The sequence below is a fragment of the Bos mutus genome, chromosome 18 (assembly GCF_027580195.1).
Source record: "Bos mutus isolate GX-2022 chromosome 18, NWIPB_WYAK_1.1, whole genome shotgun sequence".
NCBI lineage: Eukaryota > Metazoa > Chordata > Mammalia > Artiodactyla > Bovidae > Bos > Bos mutus.
Window position 1 is genome coordinate 12,704,813 of NC_091634.1, and position 26,435 is coordinate 12,731,247.

Below are 26,435 nucleotides of genomic sequence, written 5' to 3' on the forward strand. Positions count from 1 at the left end.
CCAATCAGAGTAAGGCTAGCTCCCGGACCCAGATTTTGCCAATAAAAACGGCAATTGGGTTCCCGCCTCAGCAGAAAAACTCCGCCCAGCCCCTGCAAACCCTTTTGCGGCGCACGCGACTACGGACCAATCCGTGAAGGCCGCGCCCCCTCACGCGCCTCTTGCCAATCGGGACTCGGTTCTTGCGGCAGTCTCTTCCAAGGCCTTTCTTTCACAGCCCCGCTCTGTCACGTGATCGTTAAAGGGGCGGACTTGCGTTGCTAATCTTACCGCGGGATTTGGGAAAGGCTTTACGCTGCGGCAGCCATTTTGCGGGAAGGGTAGGCGAGTTTTATTGCCCGACCCTGTTACCCCAGCCGTATGGGGGCTCCCAACGACCTCCAATCTGTGATCCTTCTCCACCCCACAAGACTTCCTGTTGCGCCCCGATTTCAGGACTTTCTCCACAACTAGGCTATTTTCCCTGCCAAGTGTCCTTTTGACCTCTGGCTCAAAGGTCAGCTCTAAGGTTCCAAACTCGGGTCAGAGATGCGAGGGGGTGGGATCTATTCTAAATTCTCCCAGTTTTTAGCCCAGGGGTCCTAAATCCCACGCTTTAGGTGCCTTGCCCCAGGCCTGGGCTTTCGTGTCCCATAATTTCCCGTTTCTAAACTAGCCCAGGATAAGAAGTTAACTCCTGAGCCTCACACCTTGAGCTCTGCATCCCAACTCTGTACCACAGATCTGTTTGCACATTAAAGGACCCCTTAGCCCTCAGATTCCTTGTCATTTGCGTCAGCTTCAATCCCTGCTCCCAAGGTTCCAGATTTTAGCCCTGTTTTTTTTACAATCCCAACTTCAGCTCCCAGATCAGGAATTCAGCTCTAAGACCGCCAGACTCTCCATCCCTGTGACCACATTTTGGAGGATCTGTCCCCTCTCTCCCATTCTCGATCTTTCAGCCTAAGTCACAGACCCCAAAATGATTTCTCCATGTTCTCCTCCTTTAGAGCCACCAGTTCCTCCTCCCGAAACCCCCGCATCCCAGGCCCTTAGTATTCCACTTCCTCCCCTTCCCCTAAACCTCCCCGAATTAGCTTTTCCACCCTCGAGTTTCCAGGCCTCTGTTCCCCCACCACCCCCACTGCCGCCACCGCCCCGTACCACCGGGTTTGCTCCCCCTCATGTCTTCGGCCTAGAGAAGAGTCAGCTCCTGAAGGAGGCCTTGGAGAGGGCCGGCCCAGCCCCCGGGAGCAGAGAGGACGTGAAGAGGCTCCTGAAGCTGCACAAGGACCGGTAGGGTCCCATGGCCCATCCCTCCCACCCGTGGTCTCACCCAACCACCTCTCCCCACATCACTTCAGTCATCTCTTGGGGTTTCCCATTTTCTTAAGGGCAAACAGTCTGCTTCAGCTCCCTATTTGGACGCCTTCAGTGGCTGTGTGCCTTCAGCAATGTAGAAAGCTCCTGCTCCTTGAGAGCACCTCATCCAGTGGGAGAAACAGATGCTCCCTCCACCAGACAGTGACAGTCCAGAGAGGTCAGAGCCATCTGGAAGGAGTCTAGAGGGAGTTGGTGCCCCAGGAGTGGGGGGTCTCAGGGGCTTGTCTAGAGGAGGGAACCCCTGAGTGCTGTCGAGGAAGTTTCTTGATGAGAAGAGAAAATAGCTTGTGCCTGGGCCCAAAAGTGAAATGAAGAGGTGTTCTTTTCAGGGACCTGCAAATACTTGACAGAGAAGTGGCAAATGTGGCCACTCATTTCCCAGGTGGCCAGGAGCCCGACACAGGGCATGGCGGGGTGGGGGGGATGCGGGGGCCTGTGAAGGAAGGTGGACTGTCCTGAGGGCTCTGGGGAGCTGTGGAATGGCTTTGTGCCCTTCCAGGGAGGGAGGGAGGCTGCCTTCCAGGAGTGGAGATGGTAAGACTGGAGGCTAGGGGCCCAGAAGGAAGCTGGAGCACCCAGAGACCCAGGCAGGAAGGAAGGGGCCTAGACATGGGCTGGGGGTGAAGGGAAAAGGGAGAAGTGACCTGCCCCTGTCCGGAAGAAATTTCCAGTTCTCTAGACAAGTTTATAATCAGCCCTAAAGGCCCCAAGTATAGTAAGACAAATTGTTTTGTTTTTTGTTTCTGCTGCACTGTGTGGCATGTGGAATATTGGTTCCCCAACCAGGAATAGAACCCACATCACCAGCAATGGACCCACAGAGCCTAACCACTGGACTGCTGGGGAAGTCCCCCATAGTGAGGCAAATTTAATGCAAGTAACAACCACCCATTATCTACATATGCCAGGTGCTGTTCTAAGTGTTTTTTTACTTATTAATTTAACCTCAGCAATTCCATGAGGCAGGAACTATTTTTTTTTTTTAATTGAAGTATAGTTGATTTATGTGAAGTCGCTCAGTCGTGTCCGACTCTTTGCGATCCCATGGACTGTTGTCTACCAGGCTTCTCTGTCCGTGGGATTTTCCAGGCAAGAGTACTGGAGTGGGTTGCCATTTCCTTCTCCAAGTTGATTTATAATGTCATGTTATTTTCAGGTGTACGGCACAGTGATTCAGATACACATATACACACATACATATATGTATGTACGTATATGCACGCACGCATGCATGCTAAGTCACTTCAGTCATGTGCAACTCTTTGTGACCCCATGGACTGTAGCCCGCCAGGCTCCTCTGTCCATGGGGATTCTCCAGGCAGGAATACTGGAGTGGGTTGCCATGCCCTCCTCCAGATACAAAATAGCATATCTATGTTAAACTCAACCTTTTAATTTCTCTCTCCCCGCTCAGGGCAGGAACTATTGTTACCCCATTTTTCAGATGAGGAAGCTGAGATTCACATTGGTTAAGTCACTTGGCCACAGTGCTTAGAAGAGGAAGGGCATGGCAATGGGGCACCCTGCTTTTTGCGGGGGGGGGTGGTGGCACCCTGCTTTTAACCAATGTGCTGTGATATCTCCTCTCATCAGGAGGGTGCCTCCCAGCCTTCCCCTTTCATTGGCTTTGGGATAGAGATAGAAGCACACTGCCTGGCACCTCCTGAGCCCTGGTGGAGAGGGGGCAAGGATTGGAATCACCAAAATATTCTTGAGTGGCCTCCCCTAGGAAGGGGCTGGGCCTGACTCTTATCAGTGATCTCTTAGGCCTGGAGCTGTCACCTGGTTTTGCTCAAGGCTGAGTGAAGGGATTTCCATCCTAACTGCGTGAAAAACAGGCTTGAGAGGGAAAAACATGGAGAGTTTCGGCACTGATGAAATTAAATTCATGTTTTATGGCAAGACGGGAAAAATTTCTTTTTCTTGATGTGGATCATTTTTAAAGTCTTTATTGAATTTGTTACAGTATTGCTTCTGTTGTTTATGTTCTGGTTTTTTGATTGTTGAGGCTTGTGGGATCTTAGTTCCCCGACCAGGGATCAAACCTGCATCTCCTGCTTTGGAAGGCAAAGTCTTAACCACTGGACCAACAGGGAAGTCCCAGCAAGATAAAATAAATGTAAATTGTTTCTTTGCCCATTTGGGCCTCCTCCCTCCCATTTAGTGTGCATTTACCAGACCTCCTTACAGAGTAATATTCCTTCTTAATCTTGTTAAGGGGTCAAAATGACCCATGTCCCACAACTTGCTTTGTACTTGTAGATCTGGATTGAGTAAATGGTCAATAATATTTTGACAACCCTTTGTCTCAAAAACTTAACATATGACTGTGTTTTGACATCTGATGGGTAGAGAAGTCCTCAGAGCATTCTGAAAGACTATCTCCCAGGTTATAATCCTCAAGTTGGCTCCAATAAAATTTTCCCTTTCTTCCTTTCGTTAATTTTTTCATCCATGGTGTAGAGCATGCATGCATGCTCAGTCGCTAAGTCACGTCCAGTTCTTTGCAACTGTAGCCCACCAGGCTCCTCTCTCCATGGGATTCTCCAGGCAAGAATACTGGAGTGGATTCCCATTCCCTTTTCCAGGGGATCTTCTCAACTGAGGGATTAAACCTGAGTCTGCTGCATTGACAGGCTGGTTCTTTACCAGAGCCACTAGGGCTCAACATGATATAGAGACACCCCTTCTAATAAATTCCTCTGACTCCTAGTTGTATAGCTTTTGCACATCTGCTCTTTGCCCCTTCAGTGGCTGAGAAAAAGCAGAGAGTAGCAGGCAGAAGAATGATTCCCATTGAACAGACGAGAAAACAGAGGTGGGGAAGGGAAGTGTCTCATCAGGGATGAAGGCAGTCTGACCCAGCCAAGAGCAGCCCTTGAGGGTGAGACCCTAGGAACTGGTTCCCTCATGACCTGAATGCGCCTCTGATTCAGTTTCAGAAGTGACCTGCAGTGGATCCTTTTCTGTGCTGACCTGCCCTCCCTCATCCAAGAAGGCCCTCAGTACGTACCCTGATTCGGGACCCCAGCCCCTTGGCTGGCTGTGCCCTCAAGCCTTTGCCCTCACCAGCCTCTGTGAGGATTGACCGGGAAGTGTGGGAAGAGTGGGTTCATCCCAGGCAGCCTAGGGGGAAGGAGGAGGGGAAGGAGAAGGGGAACTTACCCAGGTCAGGGTCCTGGGAGCATGCGCAGTAAACAGTTGAAACAAACAAGCAAGTGAACAAATCTGGTCCATTATCTCTGACTCCCCCTTGGCACCTGCTCCTCCTGGAAGCCCAGATGACATGTCTGCCTAACCTCCCACCCACTCACCCCACCCCAGCCCTCCAGCCTTGGGTTCAGGCCTTGGCCATCCCCTCTCCTAGGAGGGGGAAGTCAGGTCTCTCCAGTCACCCTGGGAGACAAGGGAATTCCCCCAGGGCAGCAAACTGTTCCCTACACTCCAGCTTCCAGGGCAGAGGGGGCCAGGAAAGACTCGAATTAGAGGTTGGGGGGCTGGGCCTGTCTCTCCCCAGGTGTGGGCTGGTGGCCTTGTGGATGGCAGGCACCCTCCTGGCACCCCCCGGCGGCACCCCCTTGGAGAGACTTGTGCAGGTGGCCATGGAGAGAGGATACACAGCCCGGGGGGAGATGTTCTCAGGTAGGTTGGGTGTGGAAGGGTGTCACCCAGATGTCCTGCAGGAGAGGACTGGAGAGCTTGGCTGGGATACATCAGGCACATGGGGGACTTTGTTCCATTCTTCACACCCTTCTCCTTCCCCTGCCCCACCCCATCAAAGAGCAGAGTGTTATGAGGTGGACTCTGGAACCAGGCCACCTGGGTTCCCAGCCCAGCTCTGCCGCTTCCTGCTGCGTCATCATAGACAAGCAACGTATCCTCTGTGCCTCACTTTTTTTTTTTTTTAATTTTTTTTGCAGTAGAGTTGCTTCACAATGTTGTGTCAGTTTCTGCTGGACAGCAGGATCAGTCAGCCATACACATAGATGTATGTCCTCTCTTTAGGACTCCCTTGTCATTCAGGTCACCACAGTGCACTGAGTTCCCTGTTCTGTACAGTAGATTCTCATTAGTTGTCTATTTCATCCATAGTATCAATAGTACATAGGTGTCAGTTGCAGTCTCCCAGTTCCTCCCACCCTGCCCCCTTGGTATCCATACATTTATTCTCTGCGTCTGTGCGTCAGTGTCTCTGTTTTGCCAATAGGATCATGTGTACCAGTTTTTCTAAATTCCACACGCATGCATTAACACAGGATCTGTGTCTTTCTCTGTGGCTCATTTTCCACGTTTGCACGAAGAGATGATGGTCACGGTGAGGGTTACAGGCATTGATTCCTAAAAGCCTTTTTCCTGGTGCCTGGTGCACAGTGACTGCTCCTCGTGTGTCTGCTCTGTCCCTGCAGTGGCCGACATGGGCAGGCTGGCCCAGGAGGCACTGGGCTGCCAGGCAGAGGTGCTCTCTGCGGCGGCCTGGGCGGTCCCAACAGAGACCACGTCCTGCAGCACATTGTCGCCGGACACCCCCTCCTTATCCCGTATCCCAGGGTCAGGGAGGGAGCCGGGCTGGGATAGGGGAAGTTGGGGCAGGGGGTATGTGTGTGTGTCCTGGGGCCGTCCCACAGCATTGGCCTTGACTGCAGTGCAGCTACGACGAGGACTTCAACCACGAACCATGTCAGAGGAGGGGCCACAAGGCCCACTGGGCTGTGAGTGCAGGTGGGTTCCCCCTCCCCTGCCCTGGACCCTCACTGTGGGCCTCCCTGATCCCCAGTCTCCCCTCCTCACATGCTCACCCTCGTGCCAGCCCCTCCACACTACTCAAGGCAGGAGCCAGGGTTGGACCACCTTTGTCCCTACAGGGTAGTTAGCAGGGTCCTGTCCAGCAGCAGGTACTTCAGCATCTGTCAATCAGGGTTTTTCCCAAACAAGAAACTCAGAGCACAGAGGAGGATCAAACTGGGCTGCAAACCTGGTCCAGACACTCCCAGGCTCTGTGACTCTGGACCTCCAGGTCCGCATTTGGAAATCAGGATGAACAGTCCCAGAGCAGAGGGCTGTTTGAATGTTCAAACTCTTTAAATGGTGCCTGGTAGGTTCCATGTCTCAGTGTTAGCTATAGTCAGCACCTTCGTCTTTCCACCTGCCTGATAGAAAGCAGCGCGCTGGTGTGCACACCTCTGAGCACGGCTCTCCTAGACAGCTCGCAACAACTAGGTGATGATGTCTGCTCTGTTTGGTGCTGCCTTGGCCACCTCCCTGTGCTGACAGGCTGTCGGAGGCAGGACTTAAAATGCCTGCAGTTCTGGAGCCCAGCCCCATGGGTTCAAATCCAAGCCCAGCTGTGCCCACGCTGTGTACAGTGCAGGGATCATGGCAGCGCCCACCCTGGAGGGCAGTGGAGGGGGACTCTGGGAGCCCCAGCCCCTTGTCAGGGCTCAGCTCCTACTCACAGCCGCCCCCTCTTCCCCACAGGGGTCCTGCTGGGTGTGCAGCATGTGCCCAGCCTTGGCTACTCGGAGGATCCCGAGCTGCCAGGCCTGTTCCACCCAGTCCCCGGCACACCCCACCAGCCACCATCCCTGCCGGAAGAAGGCTCCCCAGGGGCTGTCTACCTCCTCGCCAAGCAGGGCAAGAGTTGGCACCACCAGCTGTGGGACTACGACCAAGTCCGGGACAGCAACCTGCAGCTGACGGACTTCTCACCCTCTCGGGCTGCGGATGGCCGGGAGTACGTGGTGCCTGCCGGCGGGGTGCGGGCCGGCCTCTGTGGCCAGGCCCTGCTCCTCCGACCACAGGACTCCAGCCACTAGGCTGCTGTGGCCCCAGCTCAGCTGTGTCACCAGCCACAGAGTGCCCTGGCTTCTCTCTCTGAGTGACAGCCTGAGGGGTTGGACTGGACCTCCAACCAGAGATCCTTCATGCAAGGTCCCCCCCACATCCATCCTGGGCATCACCCCAACTCCCCCAAGCCCACCTCCCAGAATTGAGCACCTACTCTGGGCTGGGGTTATAGCCAGAAGCCACACAGACCAGCTGCCTCTGCAGGGGAGAGACTGACAACCACTGAGACCCCAGGGCTTGTCCCCCCCGCCCCATCAGTGCTGCATCCACCCATTTCTGGCTGCCGACCACCCTCTCCTTGTACCCCTGACAGTGTCTTCATGTCAAGCCGGAGAAGCCTTTTAAAACACGAACCATGGACTTCCTGGCGATCCACTGGTCAAGACTCCGTGCAGGGGGCACGGGTTCTGATCCCTGGTTGGGAGCTAAGATCCTGTATGCCACATGGCGTGGCCAAAAACAAAACCCAAACACAAACCACATTTCACCACTGCCCTCCGGAGAAGCTTCCAGAACCTCCTGTATGCTCCTTGTGCAGCATCCTCCTGGCTCACCCCAGTCTCCCTCACCCCAGGTTCTTTCTCCTCATACTTTCTGCCACCAGTGGGGTCTCAGGTGCCTGGGGTGTCCTGTGCCTGCACCCGGCCCTCCATTAAAACTCCTGAATCCACAGTCCTGACTCTTATCACTTCCTCAGGGAAGAGGCCCTCAGGCTAAGCACCTCCCTCACCTGTCTTCTCTCCTGGTCTAAAAGGCAAAAGCTCCCACTGCTAATTATTTGTGCCAACCCCTTCACAACCCCCTTAACTCATCAAGTCCTCCAACCCTTTAAGGAGGGTACTAGATCCTCCCAGTTTGAGGGAGAACAGGCTGGAGAAGTACCGTCACTGGCCTGAGGTCACAGGGCTGGCCAGTGGCAGGGCCAGATTCAAGCCAGGCGCACAGCACCTAGACAGATGGGGTCGGGGGGGGCCAGGCACAAGAAGAGCAACTCAGTGAAGCCAATGAACCACCAGCTCTGAGCCCACTTCTACCCCAGACCTGTCGTCATCCCCTCACCTCATGCAGCGCTAATGCTCAAATTATGAGCTTTGAGCCCATAAGCTCCAGATGTAAAAAAAAAAGACTCCACAAAATGGACTACAGATGTGTTTATTGGGGTGTCGTCACAGGGGGAAGGCAGTGAAGCGATGTTGCCTCCTGATCCCCAGTGTGGCCCCATCAAACAACTACCTCTCTTGTATAAATAAGTATAAAGACAGTAGAAAAGGAGCAACCCTCAGCCTGGAAGACCACGCCAGAGCTTTGGCTAAGGGGGAGGGGGCGCCTCTCTTCCCCCAGCCCAGCCTGGTGGGCCAGGAACCCAAAGTTAGGAGCAGGACAGAGGGGCTCCACCCACGCCTCAGGGTGCTGGGGTCTTTTGGTTTGGACCAGGTTGCCATCCCCACCCACCCTGCACCTCAGGCCCAACCAAGCAGGGCATCTTCCCTGCAGAGGCCGGCCGGAGAAGGGGCGCTCCTGAGGAAAGTAGCTGGGTCCCGAGCCAGGCCCATGTCTGCCTGGCGTCTGAAAGCCCTTGCTGCGACCGCAGCCCTCTAGGAGGAAGGAGACAGAAGAGGGCAGGAGGAGGAAGTCCCCAGCTGAGGCTGGTGCCTGAGGGTTGAGATGGTGCTGTCACAGTGGCGGCACGGGATGTGGCTGTGGTTTCGGTCGCCAGGGGGTCAGCAGTTCTCCAGGGAGCAGGGAAGGAGCCCATGGGGCCAGGGGCGGGTAGGACGGGGTGAACCGAGCCCTGCCCAGCGGTGTCAGCCCTCAGGCCCAACCCACAGCGCCACACCCTCAGAGCCTCTGCCAGCCTAGGCGGCCCCCAGATGAAGAGTGGGGGCTGTAACTGCTGGGTGGGAGGAGAGCTGCTGCGTTTGTTCACTAATGAGGTCTGGCTCTCCCGCCCCGCCAACAGCCAGCCCGCAGAGGGAGGGGCCGTGGTTACCGTCACTCATGTGGTGACAGGCCTGAGGTCACGCCTGTACCGTGCAAGCATGTGCACTGCGTTCTTTCAGGGCGCGTGGTTTAGCTGCGGCCTCTGCATCCCCTCTTGGCTGGTCAGGGGCCCAGTCTGGTTCTGACTCAACTGCGGGCCCCAGCCAGGTCACACTGCCTCTCCGGTTCTTAACAACCTCCCATCTGGTCAAAGGGTGGGGCGGGCCCTCACCCGCATTTCCAAGGCCCTTCGGATCTTCCACGCTGGTCCTGCATGGTGTGCGATGCAACCTCTCCTATCCCTGGACTTTAGCTCCCCTGTGGCCAACCTCAGGCCCCCTCACATCTCGGGGCCCCTCCAGCCAGATGGGCGCCATCCAATAAATGAACCTGGTTGTGGACGAGCAGGTCAGCTCTGGGCCAGGCCCTGGAGCAGGCAGATCATGTTGTCCAGGCCCCAGAGGTAGCCGTCCTCGCGATTGCCTTCAACCCAGGGCAGCCTGTGGCTGAGCGTCTGGTGGTCAGGGAGGGCCACGGTCTTGCCGAAGTCAATCATCCAGACCTTGGCCAGGCCGGTGTGGTCGTGCACAAAGAGGAGGGAACTGCCTACCACCTGCAGAGGGAGAGGCAGGAGGTTAAAGGGAGGGGCAGGCACAGCCAAGGTCCCGGCCCCAGCAGACAGCTGAGAGGGTGGCTGATAGCATGGACTTTGGAGTTGGGCTGCCTGGGTTCAAGCCCCAGCTCTGTCACTTACAGGCTGCATGGCCCTGGGCAGGGGACTTTTAACTCTCCTTACCATTTACCTCGAAGACTGCTATGCATGTTATTTATAGGAAGTAATCCACATAAAACTCTTAAAAGACTTGCCTGTATAAACAAATACAAAACAGGGATTTCCCTGTGGTCCAGTGGTTAAGAATCCGCGTTGCAATGCAGCGGACAAGGACTCGAGCAACTAAGCCTGAGTGCTGCAACTCAAGCCTGCACACTGCAACTAGAAAGAAGCCAGTGACTAGAGAAGCCCGAGAGCTGTAACTAAGACCTGACAGCTGAAATAAAAAAGTTTTTAATGTAAAACAGTGTTAGCTGTTACCCCTTTTCAAACTGGGGTACAAAATCCAATGCCTGCAGGATCCTAAATGGGTCAAAGGAGCCTGGTGGGGACTGAGGGTGTGGATAATGCCTCCTCATGGTCAGGGGCAGCAGTTACTCAGCCCCAGGGAATTGCTACTGGTGACCCGAGGCAAGTGGCTTCCTTTTTTCCAGGCTCAGTTTCCTCATCTGTAGAATGGGGATGACCTCCCTCCTTGGGATCATTGCAGCATTCCATGCTCCACAGCTCACAACCTGCCTTGTGGAGCTGGGCACACCGCCCTACGGAGATACTGGGCTGTTTTTTTCTTTTTAAATTAGAAATACAGGGCTTCCCTGGTGACTAAGTGGTAAAGAATCTGCCTGCCAATGCAGGAAACATGGGTTCGATCCCAGGTCCAGGAAGATCTCACATGCTGCGGACCAACTAAGCCGGTGCGCCGCAACTATTGAGCCTGTGCCCTAGAGCCTGGGGACCACAACCCCTGAAACACGCGCCCTAGAGCCTGTGCTCTGCAACAAGAGAAGCCACCGCAATGAGAAGCCTGCACACCGCAACCAAGGGTAGCCCCCGCTTTCTGCAACTAGAGAAAGCTCGAGCAGCAGCAGTGAAGACCCGGCACAGCCAAAAGTAAATAAATAAAACTTTTTTTTTTTTTAATTAGCAACACAGTCCTTCCTCTTGTCTAACTACAGGTTTGCAAGCCCCTCCCTTTTGCTAGTTGGGTTTCAAACATCAGTTCTTCCAGGGAACACAGGTGACGGGGCAGCTGAGCAGGTGGCTGCCAGGAGAGGCACCGCCGCCCAGTTCTGGATGGCTGTTGGCACATGGGGAGGAGCCCAGGACTGCCACGTCTCCTGTGGTCCAAAGGAAACTAGAAATCCCAATTTTGGTGTGAAGTCTCAGGTTTTAAATCTTGGCAACTTGTTTTTTTTTCGGATTCAGTCACCAGGCAGGTGAAACCAAACACGAGGATAGAGGAGACAGAGTCCCCAAGCCTCCTCTTTGTGCCTCGCATTGTGAAGCTCGAAGGCAGTGATGGTGATGAGGGTGACAGTCAGTGATGACATGTGACAGTGAAAACTGGCACACACTGAGGGTTTCCTGTGGGCTGGGCTTCACCTAAGTTAATCCACTTAACCTTCACTACACCCAGGAGGCAGGTGCTCCTGGTGCCCTGTCCTACAGGTCAGGAGACAGGCCTGCAGAGCCACTGCCCAGGCAGCGGGGGTTCAAACACGGCCCGCCTGACTCCCAGATGTGGCTCTTTCGGCAGTCAGTGCTAACAGGAAAAAGGAGAGAGGGACTTGGAAGAGAGAGATGGGAGAGCGTGGAGATACACCTGGTGACGTCACCACAGACTTCCTGAGACAGCCCCAGAGAGGTGACGGCTTCCAAAGAGACAGACTGTGAAGGGCGGGAAAAGGTGAGGGGGGAGAGCTGCCAAAGGAGGAATGCAGGGAACAATAACTGTAAGTAGCTATGGAGAATTCCCTGGCGATGCAGTGGTTAAGAATCTGCATTCCAGATCCCACATGCAGTGAAGCAACTAAGCCCATGCGTGTGCAACAATGATTAAGCCTGTGCACTAGAGCCCAGGAACTGTAATGACTGAGCCCACACGCCCTAGAGCCCACACTCCGCAACGAGAGGCCACTGCAATGAGAAACCCTTGCACCACAACTAGAGAGTAGCCCCTGCTCTCCACAGCTAGAGTCCCAGTGCAGCCAAAGATAAAAAAAATAAATAAAATTATCTTCTTCAAAGAGAAAAGAATCTGCCTTCCAATGCAGGGAACTTAGGTTCAATTCATGGTCGGAGAACTAAGATTCCACATGCCACAGAGCAACTAAGCCTGAGCACCACAACAAAGATGTCTCATGCCACAGCTAAGGCCTGATACAGCCAAAAATAAAGAAAAATTATTTTAAATAATAATTATGGCTACAAAATCATCACAAGAGCTGGGAGCTCTTCTGCGCTCTGAACAGCACTCTATATTCGCTCAGGTCCACCTCAGCAGCTCCATAAGGAAGGTACTATTTTCCCTTCCTCTCCCACGAAGAAACCAAGGCCCAAGGGGGTAGGCCACATGTCCAGGGTCACATGGCAGGACCAGCCTTCACCCCAGGCTGTCTGCCTGCAGTCCGTGCTCCCAACTGTCCCCTCCCTGAAATTCCTGATGCTGCTTACCCTAAAGAAGCAAACTCCCAAACCTAGGGGAGGGGCCTCTTTTTTTTTTTTTGCCATGCCATAAGGCTTGTGGGATCTTAGTTCCCCGACTAGGGTTTGAACCCAGGCCCTAGTCAGTGAGAGTCCTCACCACTGGACCACCAGGGAATTCCCTCAGGGTCTCCTTTTATAGCTTTGGCAGGTGACTCTGTCAGCGGTTTCTCCTGAGGCCACCTGGACCCAGACACCCCCCGACACACACAGGGCCCTCTGTTTCCATGGCGGCTGGGGCTCACACCTCGTGGGTCCTGAAGAAAGGGGAGCTTTCCAGAGCTTCACGAAGTTCTTCTAGGCGTGCCACATACTTTCTCTGTGGGTGAGAGGGAAGATTTCTTGGTTAGTTCATGGACTTTGTGGGTCCTTACCCACCTTAAGATCTGACTCCATCTCATTCCCCCCAAAGGAGTGGGCAGACCCCAGCCAGGATCGGATAAGAGGAGCCATGGGGAAATGGGAGGCGGGCCAGGATTGGAGGCATCAGGGTGGCACAGATAAGAGTGTAGCTGGTAGATTACATGAATGCCCACAATTTCTAGCAGCTTTTCCTACCAAGAGGGGAGACTCTTTCCCTTATAATTTAGGCTTGATCGTATGAGTTGCTTTGGTCAATAGAACCTTGTAGGAATGAAGGTGGCCATTCTGAGCTCAGTCATTGAGAGACCTTGGTTTTCACTTGCTCTCTTGTTCTGCTGCTTCCACTGTGAGAACAAGCCCAGGCCAGCCTGCTGGGCGATCAAGCCAGGAGCTGAGACAGTGAGGCAGCCACCAGACATGACAGCAGGGCACTCCTGGACCTGCCAACCCTGACAAGGCAGTGAGCGATGCCAGCCCAGTGTCAGCTGAAGCAAACGATGGTTAACATGGGAGGAACAAGGATGTGGCGGTCCTACGCTTCTGAATCTGGGGGCATGGGTGTCCCGCTCACCAGGATTGTGTGGTTCCCGTCCACAAAATCCTCCAACACCTTTGTCACCTGCTCCAGCTTCTGTGTCTTCTTGAAGTTAGTGTTGCAGGTCCCATCGGCTTTCTGTAAGACGAGGGGTGTCATGGCTTTTCCTTCCCACACCCAACACCAAGCAGCCTCAGACACCTCTGGGGGGCAACTACCTGCCTCCAGGCTTACTTGCTGTTCAGGGGAAGCCAGCCACCTGGTCATACTCAGCCCCAGGTCATACTCCTGAGCAACCAGTCCTTCAGGTCTGACCTTGAACCTCCTGGATGAACCGGTCTAGCCAAGTGGGCTTTGGAGAGCTTTGGATCTGGCTTTGAATCATGGCTCTGATACTTCCTAACTCAGTGGCCTTGAGCAAGTCACTTCACCTGCCTCAACCTTGATTTCCTCATCTGGAAAATGGGATTGTGTTAATATCCACCTCCTAAAGCTGGTATAAGGATTAGGATCCATAGCACAGTGCTGGGTACCACTCAATAAAGTGCTCAGTCGCTCAGTCATGTCTGACTCTTTGCGACCCTGTGGACTGTAGCCCATCAGGCTCCTCTGTTCACGGAATTTTTCAGGCAAGAATACCGGAGATGCTTTCGAATTGTGGTGCTAGAAAAAACTCTTGAGAGTCCCTTGGACTTCAAGGAGCTCAAACTAGTCAATCCTAAAGGAAATCAACCCTGAATGTTGGTTAGGAAGGACCGATACTGAAGCTGAAGCTCCAATACTGTGGCCACCTGAAGTGAAGAGCCGACTCATTGGAAAAGCCCCTGATGCTGAGAAAGACTGAGGGCAGGAGAAGAAGGGGGCGACAGAGGATGACATGGTTGGATGGCATCACCAACTCAATGGACATGAGTTTGAGCAAGCTCTGGAAGATGGCGAAGGAGAGGGACGCCTAGAGTGCTGCAGTCACAGGGTTGCAAAGAGTCGGATGTGACTGAGCGACTCAACAACTCTAGGGGTTCTTCCCTACCCAGGGATCAAACCTGCGTCTCTTGCATCTCCTGCATTGCCAGGCAGATTCTTTACCACTGGGCCATCTGAGAAGCTCCCATACTACACTTGATCTTAGTCAAAAGGCAGAGAAGCAGTAAAATAAAGGAGACTAATGTTATTTGTTATGTCTGAGAGAGGTACAAAGGGCCCCCTGAGTCATCCTGCCAGGCTATGCCAGGTGCCCTGTGGGCAATGGTAACACAGAGGTAACAGCACAGGTGTAATCAGATGAGGGAGGCAGATACTGAATAAGATCATCATAAAGGGAGATAAGATACGGGAGTGTGGGAAGTTAGAAGGAGGTAAAGAGAAGCCCTGAACTAGTAGACAGAAATCAAGGTGGGCTTCCCAGAGGAAGTGAAATTTGGAAGGAGACTGGGAAGTAACTGAGAGTCAGTCAACCAGGGGAAGGGGGAAGAGCAGTCCTGGCACAGGAAACAGCAAGTGCAGAGGGCCTGTGGCCGGAGATAGGAGGACCCTTTCAAAGAAATGAGTACTTCACTGTGCCATCCACAGGGGCTTGTGGTACACCCACAGAGAGCTAATACAGAGCGAAAAGAAAGGAAGGAAGGAAGCAGAGGGGGAGGGAAATCTCTCTCTCTGCAATGATGAGGAAAACTCTCCAGGACCATGCCATCTTTTGTAAGAAAGAGAGGAAAATGTAGGCTGCATTTGTTTGTATATAGAGGAAGAAATGTAAGTAACTGATCAAGTGGTTCCCCATGAGGAGGTGTGGCGTTGCGGGGGGTGGGGGCACAGAACAGGAAGGAGAGCAACAGGGTTGGGAGAGAGATTTCCTTTACATTATTTTGACTTTCAAACTGTGGTGGATAGCTATCCACACAATTAGATTTAATTTACAAAAAAGAAAAGAAGAAGAAGAAAAAAGAGAAAACTTTTCTGCATAAGAAGGAAAAAGCCCATCCAGCTGCTGTGTCAGAAGATGGATCAGAGTGGGTGGGTCCAGCATCTGGGAGCCCAGGGCGGCTGGGGTAGGAGAAGATGGGGCTGGACTCAGGGCCTCGGGGAGGGGGAAAGAAGGTGGAATCAAGAGACTTTCAGGCAGGTGGATAAACAAAACTTGGTCTGTGGCAGACATGGCAGGAACAGGGAAGCGGACCTCTCCCAGCCTGTTTTTCCATCCTCTGCAGTCTCCTGCTCGCTTTCCAAATCTGGCATCTTTCCAGTTTTTTCTGACACCCTAGTTGGTTGGTTTTTCTGTCACTCTGTCTCAGACCTAGCTCTTAGCCCTCCAGAAACAGGCCAGCAGCTCCTGGGCCTCACCTTGATGCCCTCGATCCGGAAGCCCAGGGTGGAGGTTGAGCTCACGGTCTCCCTCCACTGCATGTAGCGGGGCTTGGTGACCGCACACTGGGCATGCTCCTCGGGGGTGGGGGCCCCGGGGTCCACAGCCACCATCTTCTCATACATGTCCTTCCGGGGCCGGGGCCGTTCTCGCGCCTTCACCAGCTCCTCCTCCAGGTAGGTCCTGGGACACAAAGGATGTAGCAAGGGAAACTATGAAGAACAAAGCTGGAGGACTTTTACTCCCTGATATCAAGGAGTGTTATAAAACTATAGTATGGCACAAGAATAGACAAACAGATCAGTGAACTGGGACAGAGTCCACAAACAGACACACAAGTACATTCACCTGATTTATGACAAGGAAGGCACTGCAGTTCAATGGGGAAGGAGCAGTCTTTTCAATCAATGATACTGGGTCAACAACATATCCATACGGAAAGGGAAAATGAACCTCGATCCCTGCCTCACACCATATATAAAAATTACATCTAGATGGATTGCAGATCTAAATGTGAAAGTTAAAACTAAGCTTGTAGGGGTTTCCCTGGTACCTCAGTGGTAAAGAATCTGTCTGCCAATGCAGGAGACACAGGTTTGATCCCTGGTCCAGGAAGATCCCACATGCCACAGAGCAACTAAGCCCATATGCCACAACTATTGAACCTGTGCTCTAGAGCCCAGGAACCATAACTGCTACTGAGCCTGCACACCCTAGAGTGCGTGCTCTGCAACAAAGAGAAGCCACTGCAATGGGAAGCCTGTGCACCACAACTAGAGAGTAGCCCCTACTCGCTGCACCTGGAGAAAAGCCCTCGTGGCAACAAAGACCCAGCACAGTCAAAAATAAGTAAATAATTAAAAAAAAAAAAAACCTGTAGAAGAAAACACAGGAGATCACTGTGATCTTAAAGTAGGCAGATTTCTTTAAAAGCTACTAACCATAATGAAATAAATTGATAAACTGTACTACATTAAAAGTACTTCTGTTTATCAAAAGACATGAAGAGAGTGAAATGGGAGACCTGGAGAGAGAGAGAATGGTGTGTGTGTGTGTGTGTGTGTGTGTGTGTGTTTGTATCTCCAGCAAAGGACATGTATCCAAAATACATAAAGAATTACAAATCTTTATAACAATAAGAGAGCCCAGTCAAAAAATGAGCAAAATGAAATAGTAAAATGGGCAGTTTTCAAAAGAGGATATCCAAATGGCTAATCAATGCTTAATTTCTTTGGTCATCAGAGAAATAGAAATTAAAACAATAAAGAGATACCCACCAAGATAGCTAAAAGTAGTAAAACAGGTAATACAAAGCATTGATGACAAGATAGAACAACTGGAACTCTCATACACTGCTGATGGAGAAGGATGCTAGTACAACCACTTTGAAGATTGGCTTAAGACTTCCCTGGTGGTCCAGTGAATAAGATTCTGTGCTCCCAGTGCTGGGGGCCCAGTTTGATCCCTGGTTAGGGAACTAAATCCCACATGCCACAACTAAAGATCCCACATGCCACAAGCTGGACCTGGTACAGCGAAATAAATAATTAAGTATTGTTTAAAAAGAAGAAGATAGGTTTGGTGCTATTTTCAAAAACGTCCACCCAACCCTTTGCCTCTGCCCCATGGCTGCCCCTGAACCTACCTGCTGCCCATCTTGCAGTCCATGATGGAGGGGTTCTCAAAGTCTGCCAGCAGATCTTCCATCTGGTTAAAGGTCTGGCCATCCCGCTGCACTACGCCATAGTAGGCTGGCACAAAAGGCCGCAGGGGGTCACGCATCAGCTGCTCCAGGCTGCGCTGCTCATACTGACAGAAACGCTTCAGAATCCAACCATCTTCTCCTGCCTGAAAGTTCCCTGTGAGCAGCCATCAACAAGAGGGTCAGAAACTGAATGAGCCACTTCCCCGTGTGTCTCAGATCCTGGCCACCATCATCTTGCCTGACCCATCTGCAATACTTTCTCTCCCTCCCTCCAGCTCTCAAAATCTTGGCCAGGGGAATGTATTTGAATCAGTTCTAATGAGGTGGATGAACCTAGAGCCTATTATATTGAAGTAAGTCAGAAAGAGAAGTATAAATATTGTATACTGATGCATATATATGGAATCTAAAAAGATGGATTTATTTTCAGGGAGGCAATGGAGAAACAGACATAGAGAATGGATCTATGGACATGGAGGGAGGGGAGAGGGTGAGATGTATCCAGAGAGTAACATGGAAACTTACAATACCATATGTAAATGTAAATAGCCAATTCCCATAGCCAATGGGAATTTGCTGTAGGATTCAGGGAACTCAAACAGGTGCTCTATGACAATCTAAAAGGGTGGAATGGGTAGGGAGATGGGAGTTTGGGGAGGGAGGGGACATGGGTGTACCTATGGCTGATTCTTGTTAATGTATGACAGAAAACCACAAAATACTGTAAAGCAATTATCCTTCAATTAAAAAAAAATCTTGGCCACAGTTGGTGAAGGAAGGGCCTAGTTCTGCATTTTTGTTTAAACAGAGTCAGATTCCCAGCAGACTATGTTCTCATTTGTTTTGTAATTTTGGATTATGAGCTCACGATCAGCAGTGAGAACTTTTGTGACAGCTGAGTCAAGAGCATGACTCTCCAGAGCTGATATGCATTTGCTTCAGCCTGGAGTCCCAGAGCGCTAACAAAACGGACCTTGTTAATTCACAAATCTGGCATTTCCTGGGCCATGCAGATAGTGTAGATTAGAATGACAGATAGTATTTTCAGATTATATTTTCCAAAATGTCTGTAACGGTAATCACGAACCCTTCTCCTGGGGCATTTGTTTTGTTTTCATCATATATATATGATGAGTAAAGAGTAGCTCATGTCCACACACTCTTCTAGAATTTTGCCACTCCAATCAAGAAGTGGAATCTAATTCTTTAATTCTTTTCCCCTTGATTCTGACAGAATCTTGCTTCTTATGGCAGAAGCAACACCATGACTTCAGAGTCTGAGACGCAGCCTCCACTTTGTTATCACAGACCCTTGCCTTTCAGTCCTGAGCTACCAAGTAAGAAATCTGACTGCTGAGGCACCATACTGTGAAGAAGCCCAAGCAGCCACACTGAGAAGTCACACATGGGCTTTCCAGCTGGCAGCCCCAACGGAGAACCAGCCAACAGCCAGCATCAACTGCCTGGTGTGTGAATGAGTGAATCTCCAAAGGTTTCCAGCCTGCAGCCTTCAACTGTCCTAGCTGAATTCCCAGGTATCATGACGCAGCAATAAGCCATCCTGGCTACGCTCTGTCTGAATTCCTGACCCAAAACTTATGAGTGTAATAATATGGTTGTTTTATTCCACTAAGTTGTTTGTTTGTTTTTTTAACTACTAAGTTTTGAATTTTCTGTTTTCCGTTTTTTTAACTCAGCAATAGTAACTAGGATACATACAGATGGCAGGCCTGTGTTGACAGTTTTGGTGGTGGGGGGCGGGGGGGACTTTGCCTTTCTCTGACTCAGATCTGAGGATGAACAGGAAGATAAGTTCCCTTCCCTTTGCTCATAGGAACAATTTGTCTAGTCTAGCCCACTGCCAGTTTTTGTAAAAAGAAGGAAAAAAAAAAAGCTTTATTGGAACACATTATCTATGTCTGCTTATATGTTGCAAAAACAGAGTTGAGTACTTTACATTTATTATCCAGTCCTTGACCAAGAATGCTAGATGCTTGGCCTCATGCTACTATGTGCTTAAGACACCATGCTAAGTCCTGGGGGGGGAAAAACATTAAAGCTGTTGTTTGTTGTTGTTTAGCCACTAAATTGAGTCCAACTCTTTTCGACCCCATGGACCGTAGCCCGCCAGGCTCCTCTGTCCATGGGATTTCCCAGGCAAGAATACTGAAATGGCTTGCTATTTCCTTCTCCAAAGGATCTTCCCTACCCAGGAATCGAATCCCCATCTTTTGCATCAGCAGGTGTGTTCCTTACCACTGAGCCAACAGGGAAGCCCCATAGCTGTTGTTTCCTGGGGGCCTACTCTGCTCCAGACACAGGATGGGGACAGGGACTTGGAGCTGCCATTTAGGAGGGGTAGGGCCCCAGTGAGGGAAAGTAACTTGCCCAGGGCCATCCACAAATAAAGAGCAGAACTCGGATTCAAGCTCAGGCCCCTCTGTCTCCGTGGTCAAGGTTTGCCCCCCACCACCCTGACACCATTCTAACAGGACACAGCCCTCCACCCTGAGGTGCGAATGGCCCGGCCCAGCCTAAGCACGTGCCGCAACGGCTCCAGGAGCTGGAGACTGCCACTTAGCCCATTTTACAGATGGGGACCTAAAGGACAAAGAGCGGTTCCTTCCCCGCCTCCAGGCGTCTCTGCCCAGATCGGGCTGCCCCCCAGCCACCCTTCTCCCCGCCCGCTCTCACCAGAGTGTCCAGACAGCTGGACCCAAGGGTAGTGTTTTCGGAAGGAGACCACAAAGGGCGAATACTTCAGAACTGTCTTCAGCTTCTTCCACGGCTTGTTCTGTGTGGGGCAGAGAGGGTGGGGTCAGGGTTGAGGCCAGGAAGGGAGGATGAGGCGAGTGCCCTGAGAGGGAACCAAGGGGCAAGCCTGGGGTCTTTCCAAGGGCCAGTGGGGCTTCCTGGGATCGCTGGGCTTAAGCTCATTGGGGTGAGCAAAGCTCACTTACTTTAGTAATCATGAGCACCCTCCAAAGCCTCAGCAAAGGTGAGAAGAGTCCCTTTCCATTTATCTCAGTGTCATCACTTCTTTTTTTGGCTGCACAGCATAAGGGATCTCCCCCAGTCAGGGATCGAACCCTATATCAGGAGCACAGAGTCTTAACCACTGGACCACCAGGGAAGTCCCTCAGTGTGATCACTTTGTATCTGTGTCTCTCTGTCCTTCTCAAAGAAGTAAAGATAGGCTAGGTTTTGTAGTCACCAGTAACACCCTACATCTTTCCATGACATACACACACCAAAAATGGGGAAGCCTGCTGTTCCTGAATGAAGTCAGATCTTCCAGGGAAAATGATAAAGGAGTTGATGGATAGAGGCGGAACAAGAGAGAGAGAGAAATAGAGACAGGGGGCAAAGTGATGACTGGGACAAAGATAGAGACTGTGGTGGCCCTAACAGCTGCTCACCAAAGACCTCAGGCTTGTCTCCCTGCCAGGAATACCCCTGCCCTCTCAAACTTAGCTTTGGCCAATGAAATGTAAGTGGAAGTGTCACTTTTAGATGGAGTCTTAAAGCCAGTGAGTGACTCCATGTTCGTTTTCCTATTAAAGAAGGGGGTGGGGCAGGGCACTGTGGCAAGAGAAACAGCAGCTGAGTGAAGACAGCATGGAGCAGGGGCCCCTCGCCTCACCCATCACTTCTGAGGGCCCATGTTCAATCCCTGGTCAGGGAACTAAGATCGCACAGGCAGCACAGCCTAAAGAGAAGAAAAATCCTTCCTTGCTTCAAGTCATTAAGTTTGGGCGCTGTTTGTTACTACAGCAATCCTGACCTCTTCCCACTGACACAGAGTTACCAGAAGAGAAAGAAACAGAGAAACAGAATGGGAGACAGGGTAATGACAGAGAAAGAAAATGAAACATAGATGCAGAGAAAAGGTGGCAGCAAATAAAACAGAGAAGCCAACAGAAAACAAGGATTCAGTTGTATCCTGTTGACTCAACCAAGAGCATCTGCACACACACACCCATGTGTGTACACACACACACATGCATGCACACATGCGTGCTAAGTCACTTCAGTCCTGTCCGACTCTGTGTGACCCTGTAGACTGTAGCCCACCAGGCTCCTCTGTCCATGAGATTTCCCAGGCAAGAATACTGGAGTGGGTTGCCATGCCCTCCAGGGGATCTTCCTGACCCAGGAACCAAACTCGAATCTCTTACGTCTCCTGCATTGGCAAGTGGGTTCTTTACACTAGTGTGCATGCACACACACACACAAATACCTTCTCTGCTCCAAGCACATACCAAACTCTTAGCAAGGATTGGGAAAATGAGTTGTGTCCAGAGAAAAAAACCTACATGGCTCATCTCCCTCCACTGAGGGTCAAAGTCATGTTGTCTCCTATACCCTGCAAACCCCGTTACCTAGCAGACATCTAATGGATGGTGGGAAGGTCAAACACAGACCAGAGAGTTGGACTGCAGGACTCAGGAAAGGTTCTCCCCTCCCCTCTCCAGCTGCCAGCCATGGAGAGGAGATGATGAATGAAGGTTCCTGTTTACTAAGCACCTGGAACAATCTAGGCACAATGACAAAGGCTCAGTGTGGCATAACCCACCTAATCCTAAAAACACCATCCCAGGAGGATTGTTGACTGTATTACAGGGGTGGAAAGACTCAGAGGGGTGAAGTCACCTGCCTAAATCACACAGTGTACTGTTGGGGTTCTATCTCTGGTCTGCCTCCACTGCCCTGGGGTTATCCACCACAGCCCTGCCAGATTACAAGCCTTGACTGAGAGCAGAACTGAGGTTGCCATGGTTACAAGCATGTCCCCAGTCATGGCCTGACACAGAATAAGTGCTCCAAAAATATAGTTTGGGTTGAAGGAAGTTGACTGAGAGTGTGTTTTTCTTTCTTTCTTTTAATCATAAGCAGATTCAGTATCTTCTTTATCTCTTTTTTCTTAGATCTGATGGTTAATCTGGGCTGTCTCAGATTTCATCATGCCCTTAGCTCACATGTCCCCCGCTCCCCACCGCCCCAGTCCAGGAAGCCCCTCTTTGATACCCTAGGTCTGGCCAGTCACCTTCTCTGGACTCCCACAACCCGGTGGGCTTCCCCCATCCCAGCCCTGACCCCTCCAAGCTGTCACTGCCTGTGATGGGTCTGTCTCCTCCCAGTGACCTGGGAGCTCCATGCAGGCAGGATGTGTTCCCGGCAAAGCCAACATGGAGCCAAACACATAGCAGGGACTTGGGGACTGTCTGTTGCCTGATTAGAAGGATGCATGTGAGAAGGAAGGAAGGGGGGAGGAAAGGAAGAAAGTAGCTGGGTCTTTAAGGTCAGATGGGATTTCAAAACGAAGGGGGCAGGAAGTGAGGGGTATTCTGGGCAGTGGGAATGGCTTGAGCAACAATCGGAGGCAGGATGGCAGCAGTGTGTTCGGGGAACAGCACGTACTTAGGCTCCGTTGCAACAGCAGAAGGGGTCAGGAGGGGAGAAGGGAAGCTGAACAGAGGAAGGAGCCTGGAGACAGGAAGCTCTGAACTCAGGACCAAACTCCTGGTCACTATCAGGAAAGCCCTGGGGAACCATGGAAGACTCTGGAGCTGGGCACCTTCAAATATTAGTCACAGCTGGGCCCTGGAGACAGATTCTAGAGGATGAGGAAACACTGAAGACAGAAAGGCTCAGAGGAAGGCAGATGAGGAGGGATGGATCCACACATTATAGGGGTGAAAATGCCTGGGTTTTCAACTCAGTCAGAACTGAGTTAGAATCTAGGCTCCGACTGGACAAGGCCAACTCTAAGCAAGTGATCTCACCTCTCCAGGCCTTAGTGTCCCCTCTGTAAAATGGAGATAATAATCCCAAACTTACAGTGCTGTTATAAAGATTCAACGAGTTAATAATACACAGCACTCAGAAAAAGTGCCTAGCGTTCAGTAAAAGTTGGAATCCGTGTCTTCCAAGGTCTGTGACTTTGGATGAGTCTCTGTGCTTCAGTCTCCTCATCTGTAAAATGGAGATAATAGAATCTTCCTCATAGGGCTGCTGTGAAGTTTAAATGTGTTGATACAAGCCAAGAGTTCAGCACAGGGACTTCCCTGGCGGACCAGTGGTTTGGACTCTGCACTCCCAATGCAAGGGGAGCAGGTTTGATCCCTGATTGAGGAGCTTAAATCCCTTGTGCAGCAAGCTGCAACCAAAAAATAAATAAATCAACAAAAGAGCTTGGCACAGGGCTTGGCATAAGTGAGTGAGAGCTGTTGCTTTCTTTTTTTTTTTTTTTTTTGAGAGTTTTTTTTTTTTTTTCCCTTCATTCACTCCAGCTCAGCTGCTCTGAGATGCCAAGGAGGTGAGGGAATAGGGAGAGGGAACAGCAACAGCAGAGCCTCAGAGGGTCAGTGCAGGCAGGCTGGGGCAGGTCTATCTGTTACACCTGCGGCCACATGTGTGAGCATGTTCAGAGAGCAAAGCATGTGGGGTGAGTGGGGCTCAGGGCAGACTCCAGCCAGGGGCCCCAGGACAATGGGAGGCTCCAGCAGACTGACCCATGGGAGGCTCTCATACCTGCACTGACCCTCCCTCCCTGAACCTGCCCTGCCAGCCCTCCTGATTCACCAGCAGAGAACCGCACCCAAGCTGAGGATAGAGGATGTAAACAAGAGATTGCAGGAGCACCCTGGGGATCTGGGGGTAATGCAGTGGGGAGATGGGAGAGTCCTTGGCTGGGGTCCCTTAGCGTTTGGGGTTCACACAGCCCTTTGAGAATGATAAAAAAAAAAATACTGGGTGCTTGCTCCCTACAGAAGTGAATGAGCTTAGGGTGTTGAAGACTGATGATCCCTTAAGGCAACTACGGGCCCCAGACTAAGCAGAGTGGGGTAGAAAGTGCACCCTTTCTGTCTCCCTAAACTAGTATGCTTTAAAGTCTGGGCGGGGTGGGGGGGGGGGTCACAGACTGTCCAGAGGATCCAACAGAAGTCACAGACCCTTGCTGCAAAAGCATGTGTATATACTCACAGGACTCACGCAACTTTTAGGGGTTCCTGGGTGCCATGAAGTTGACCAGCAGCCATCCATTTTAGACCCCAGGACTGGAGGCGGGGGAAAGGAGAGAATGAAGAGGAGGGCGCCTGGAGAGCTAGGAACCCTGCTGTCAGAGGGAAGAGGTTGGTGGATGGAAGAGGTGCCTGGAGATAAAACTGCTGGTGGAGTTCTAGAGAACTTCTCAAAGGAAAGGCGGGGGTGGGAGAGTTGGGGGGTGGGCTATGGGGTCTGTGGGGGTCTGGCTCAAGGGTGCAATGGGTCCCACTCACCCCAGACCTGTCCTCGGGGTCGCTGGCACCTCCGCCCCCAGCCACCACGTCATCCTCAGACTCGTCGAAAGAGGAGGCAGAGGAGAAGCCACCACTGCCCGCCTCAAGCTGGGAGGGGGGTCCCCCTGGTCGAGCCTCAGGCTCAGGGGTCTCCGGAGTGATAATGAGGCGGGGCACAGGGGTCAGGGTGCTACCCTCCAGGTGAGAGTACAGGTGAGTCACCAACTCCCTGTGTTCTGGTTCTTCTAATGAGTCATCTTGGTTGGGCTCCCCCAAAAGGCAGTCTGTCCTAGGCTCCGTCTGGGGTCCGTCAGTGCCGGGCTGTGACCACAATCCATCGGTATCTTGTGTTGGGAAACCACCGGGGTCAAGCTGCTTCCAGGCTGTTTCAGTGTCCTGTTGTATCTGGGAGCCATCAGTGTGCAGCTCCGTCCAGGAGTCTTCGGTACCTTTTTGCGTCCTGGAGCCCTCGGTAAACGGTTGTTTCCAAGAGCTGTCAGCACTGCGCTCTGTTGAGAGAGGGACCCCCTCTGGCTGGGTCCGGACGCTTGACCTGTTCTGGGTGCAGAGGTTATCAGCCCTGGGCTTGGCCCTCTCTGACTGGGTCTGTGACCCATATTTTTCTAGTTCTGTCCAGGGCCCGTCAACCCCTGGCTGTGCCCAGAGGTTAGCCCTCTGGGGCTGAGACTGGAGGTCAGTCCTGTGTGGATCAGCCCAAAAGCCATCTGTCCCAGTCTCTGTCCAGTCACCGGCTGTCTCCAGCTCTGACCAGTGGCTGCTCCCTCCTAGATGTGTCCGGAGAATGGACTTGCCTGGCTCCGTCGTTGGGTTGGGCCGCTCCGTCTCCGCTCCGAGGCCAGCTGCTTCAGGCTCAGCCCGTCCGTCGGCCCCCGACTCAAGCCCGAGGCTGGCCCTCTCGGGCTCGGTGTGGCGGTTGGACTCCTCGGTTCGGGCCCGGGGCCCGCCCCCTTCCGGCCGCCCCACCGGGCCCCCTGCTCCGGGCCCAGGTCGTTGCTGCCCTGGCTGCCGCCGCCGCCCCCCTCGCGGCGCCGCCAGTCCCATGCGGGCTGCCGCCGGCAGAGCCTGGGCCTCCGCCTCGCTCAGGCTTCCCCGGCACGGGCAGCGCCTCATGCCCGTTCGCAAGGTTCGGGCTTCAACCGGGCCCAGCCCCTCCTGTCCCTTTAAATCCCGCGAGGGGTGTGGCTGGGGAGCCCCAATTCGCGGGTTCCGGCCCTCGGAGCTCCAGCCCGCCCAGCCACGGAGGGGTTAACCGATACTCCCTCCTCCATCCAGGGGAAAGCCCCGAAGCCCCGCCTCACCGGACGTGACGTAAGGGACGGGCCTTATCTGGCTCCTCCCACCTTCTTTGACTGGGTGGACTGTGAATCCCTGACAGGTCGTGTTTGTGGGGCTGGTGTCCTGATCGCGGACGAGTAGACCCCTCTATACACCCTCGCAACTAGTCCAAACTCGCCACACCCTCGACTGGCTAGTTTAGTCTCCTGTAACCCCCTGCGACGAGTCCAGCAGCCCCCTCATTCTTCACGCAGCGCCGGAAAGGACTTTCAGAGACTTGGGAATTCTATTTGCGTCAGTTGAGACCCGCCTCTGCTAGTTCTTAGCCGCGTCCCCATGAGGGAGTGACTTCCACTCCCAACCCCTTGTCTGAGCCCCAGACTCAGTTTTCT

At 52.4% G+C, this 26,435-nt stretch overlaps 2 protein-coding genes across 2 annotated transcripts; one reads left to right on the forward strand and one right to left on the reverse strand.

Moving 5' to 3' along the window:
* The first annotated feature begins 280 nt into the window (after nucleotides 1-280).
* On the forward strand, nucleotides 281-8,277 carry ACTMAP (actin maturation protease). Its single transcript, XM_005890602.2, is given in 7 exon segments — nucleotides 281-1,275; nucleotides 4,299-4,367; nucleotides 4,880-5,004; nucleotides 5,769-5,827; nucleotides 5,830-5,900; nucleotides 6,011-6,081; nucleotides 6,838-8,277. Coding segments are annotated over 7 exon segments (1,047 nt in total). The 5' UTR covers nucleotides 281-961; the 3' UTR covers nucleotides 7,176-8,277.
* Nucleotides 8,278-8,342: 65 nt separating this feature from the next.
* ITPKC (inositol-trisphosphate 3-kinase C) lies at nucleotides 8,343-26,060 on the reverse strand. Its single transcript, XM_005890601.3, has 7 exons — nucleotides 24,748-26,060; nucleotides 20,159-20,258; nucleotides 17,405-17,618; nucleotides 15,738-15,942; nucleotides 13,437-13,538; nucleotides 12,750-12,821; nucleotides 8,343-9,799 (listed from the first exon to the last, which is right to left on the reverse strand). The coding sequence occupies exons 1-7, from the start codon at nucleotides 25,876-25,878 to the stop codon at nucleotides 9,596-9,598; spliced, it is 2,028 nt and encodes a 675-aa protein (XP_005890663.3). The 5' UTR covers nucleotides 25,879-26,060; the 3' UTR covers nucleotides 8,343-9,595.
* Between the last annotated feature and the right edge of the window lie 375 nt (nucleotides 26,061-26,435).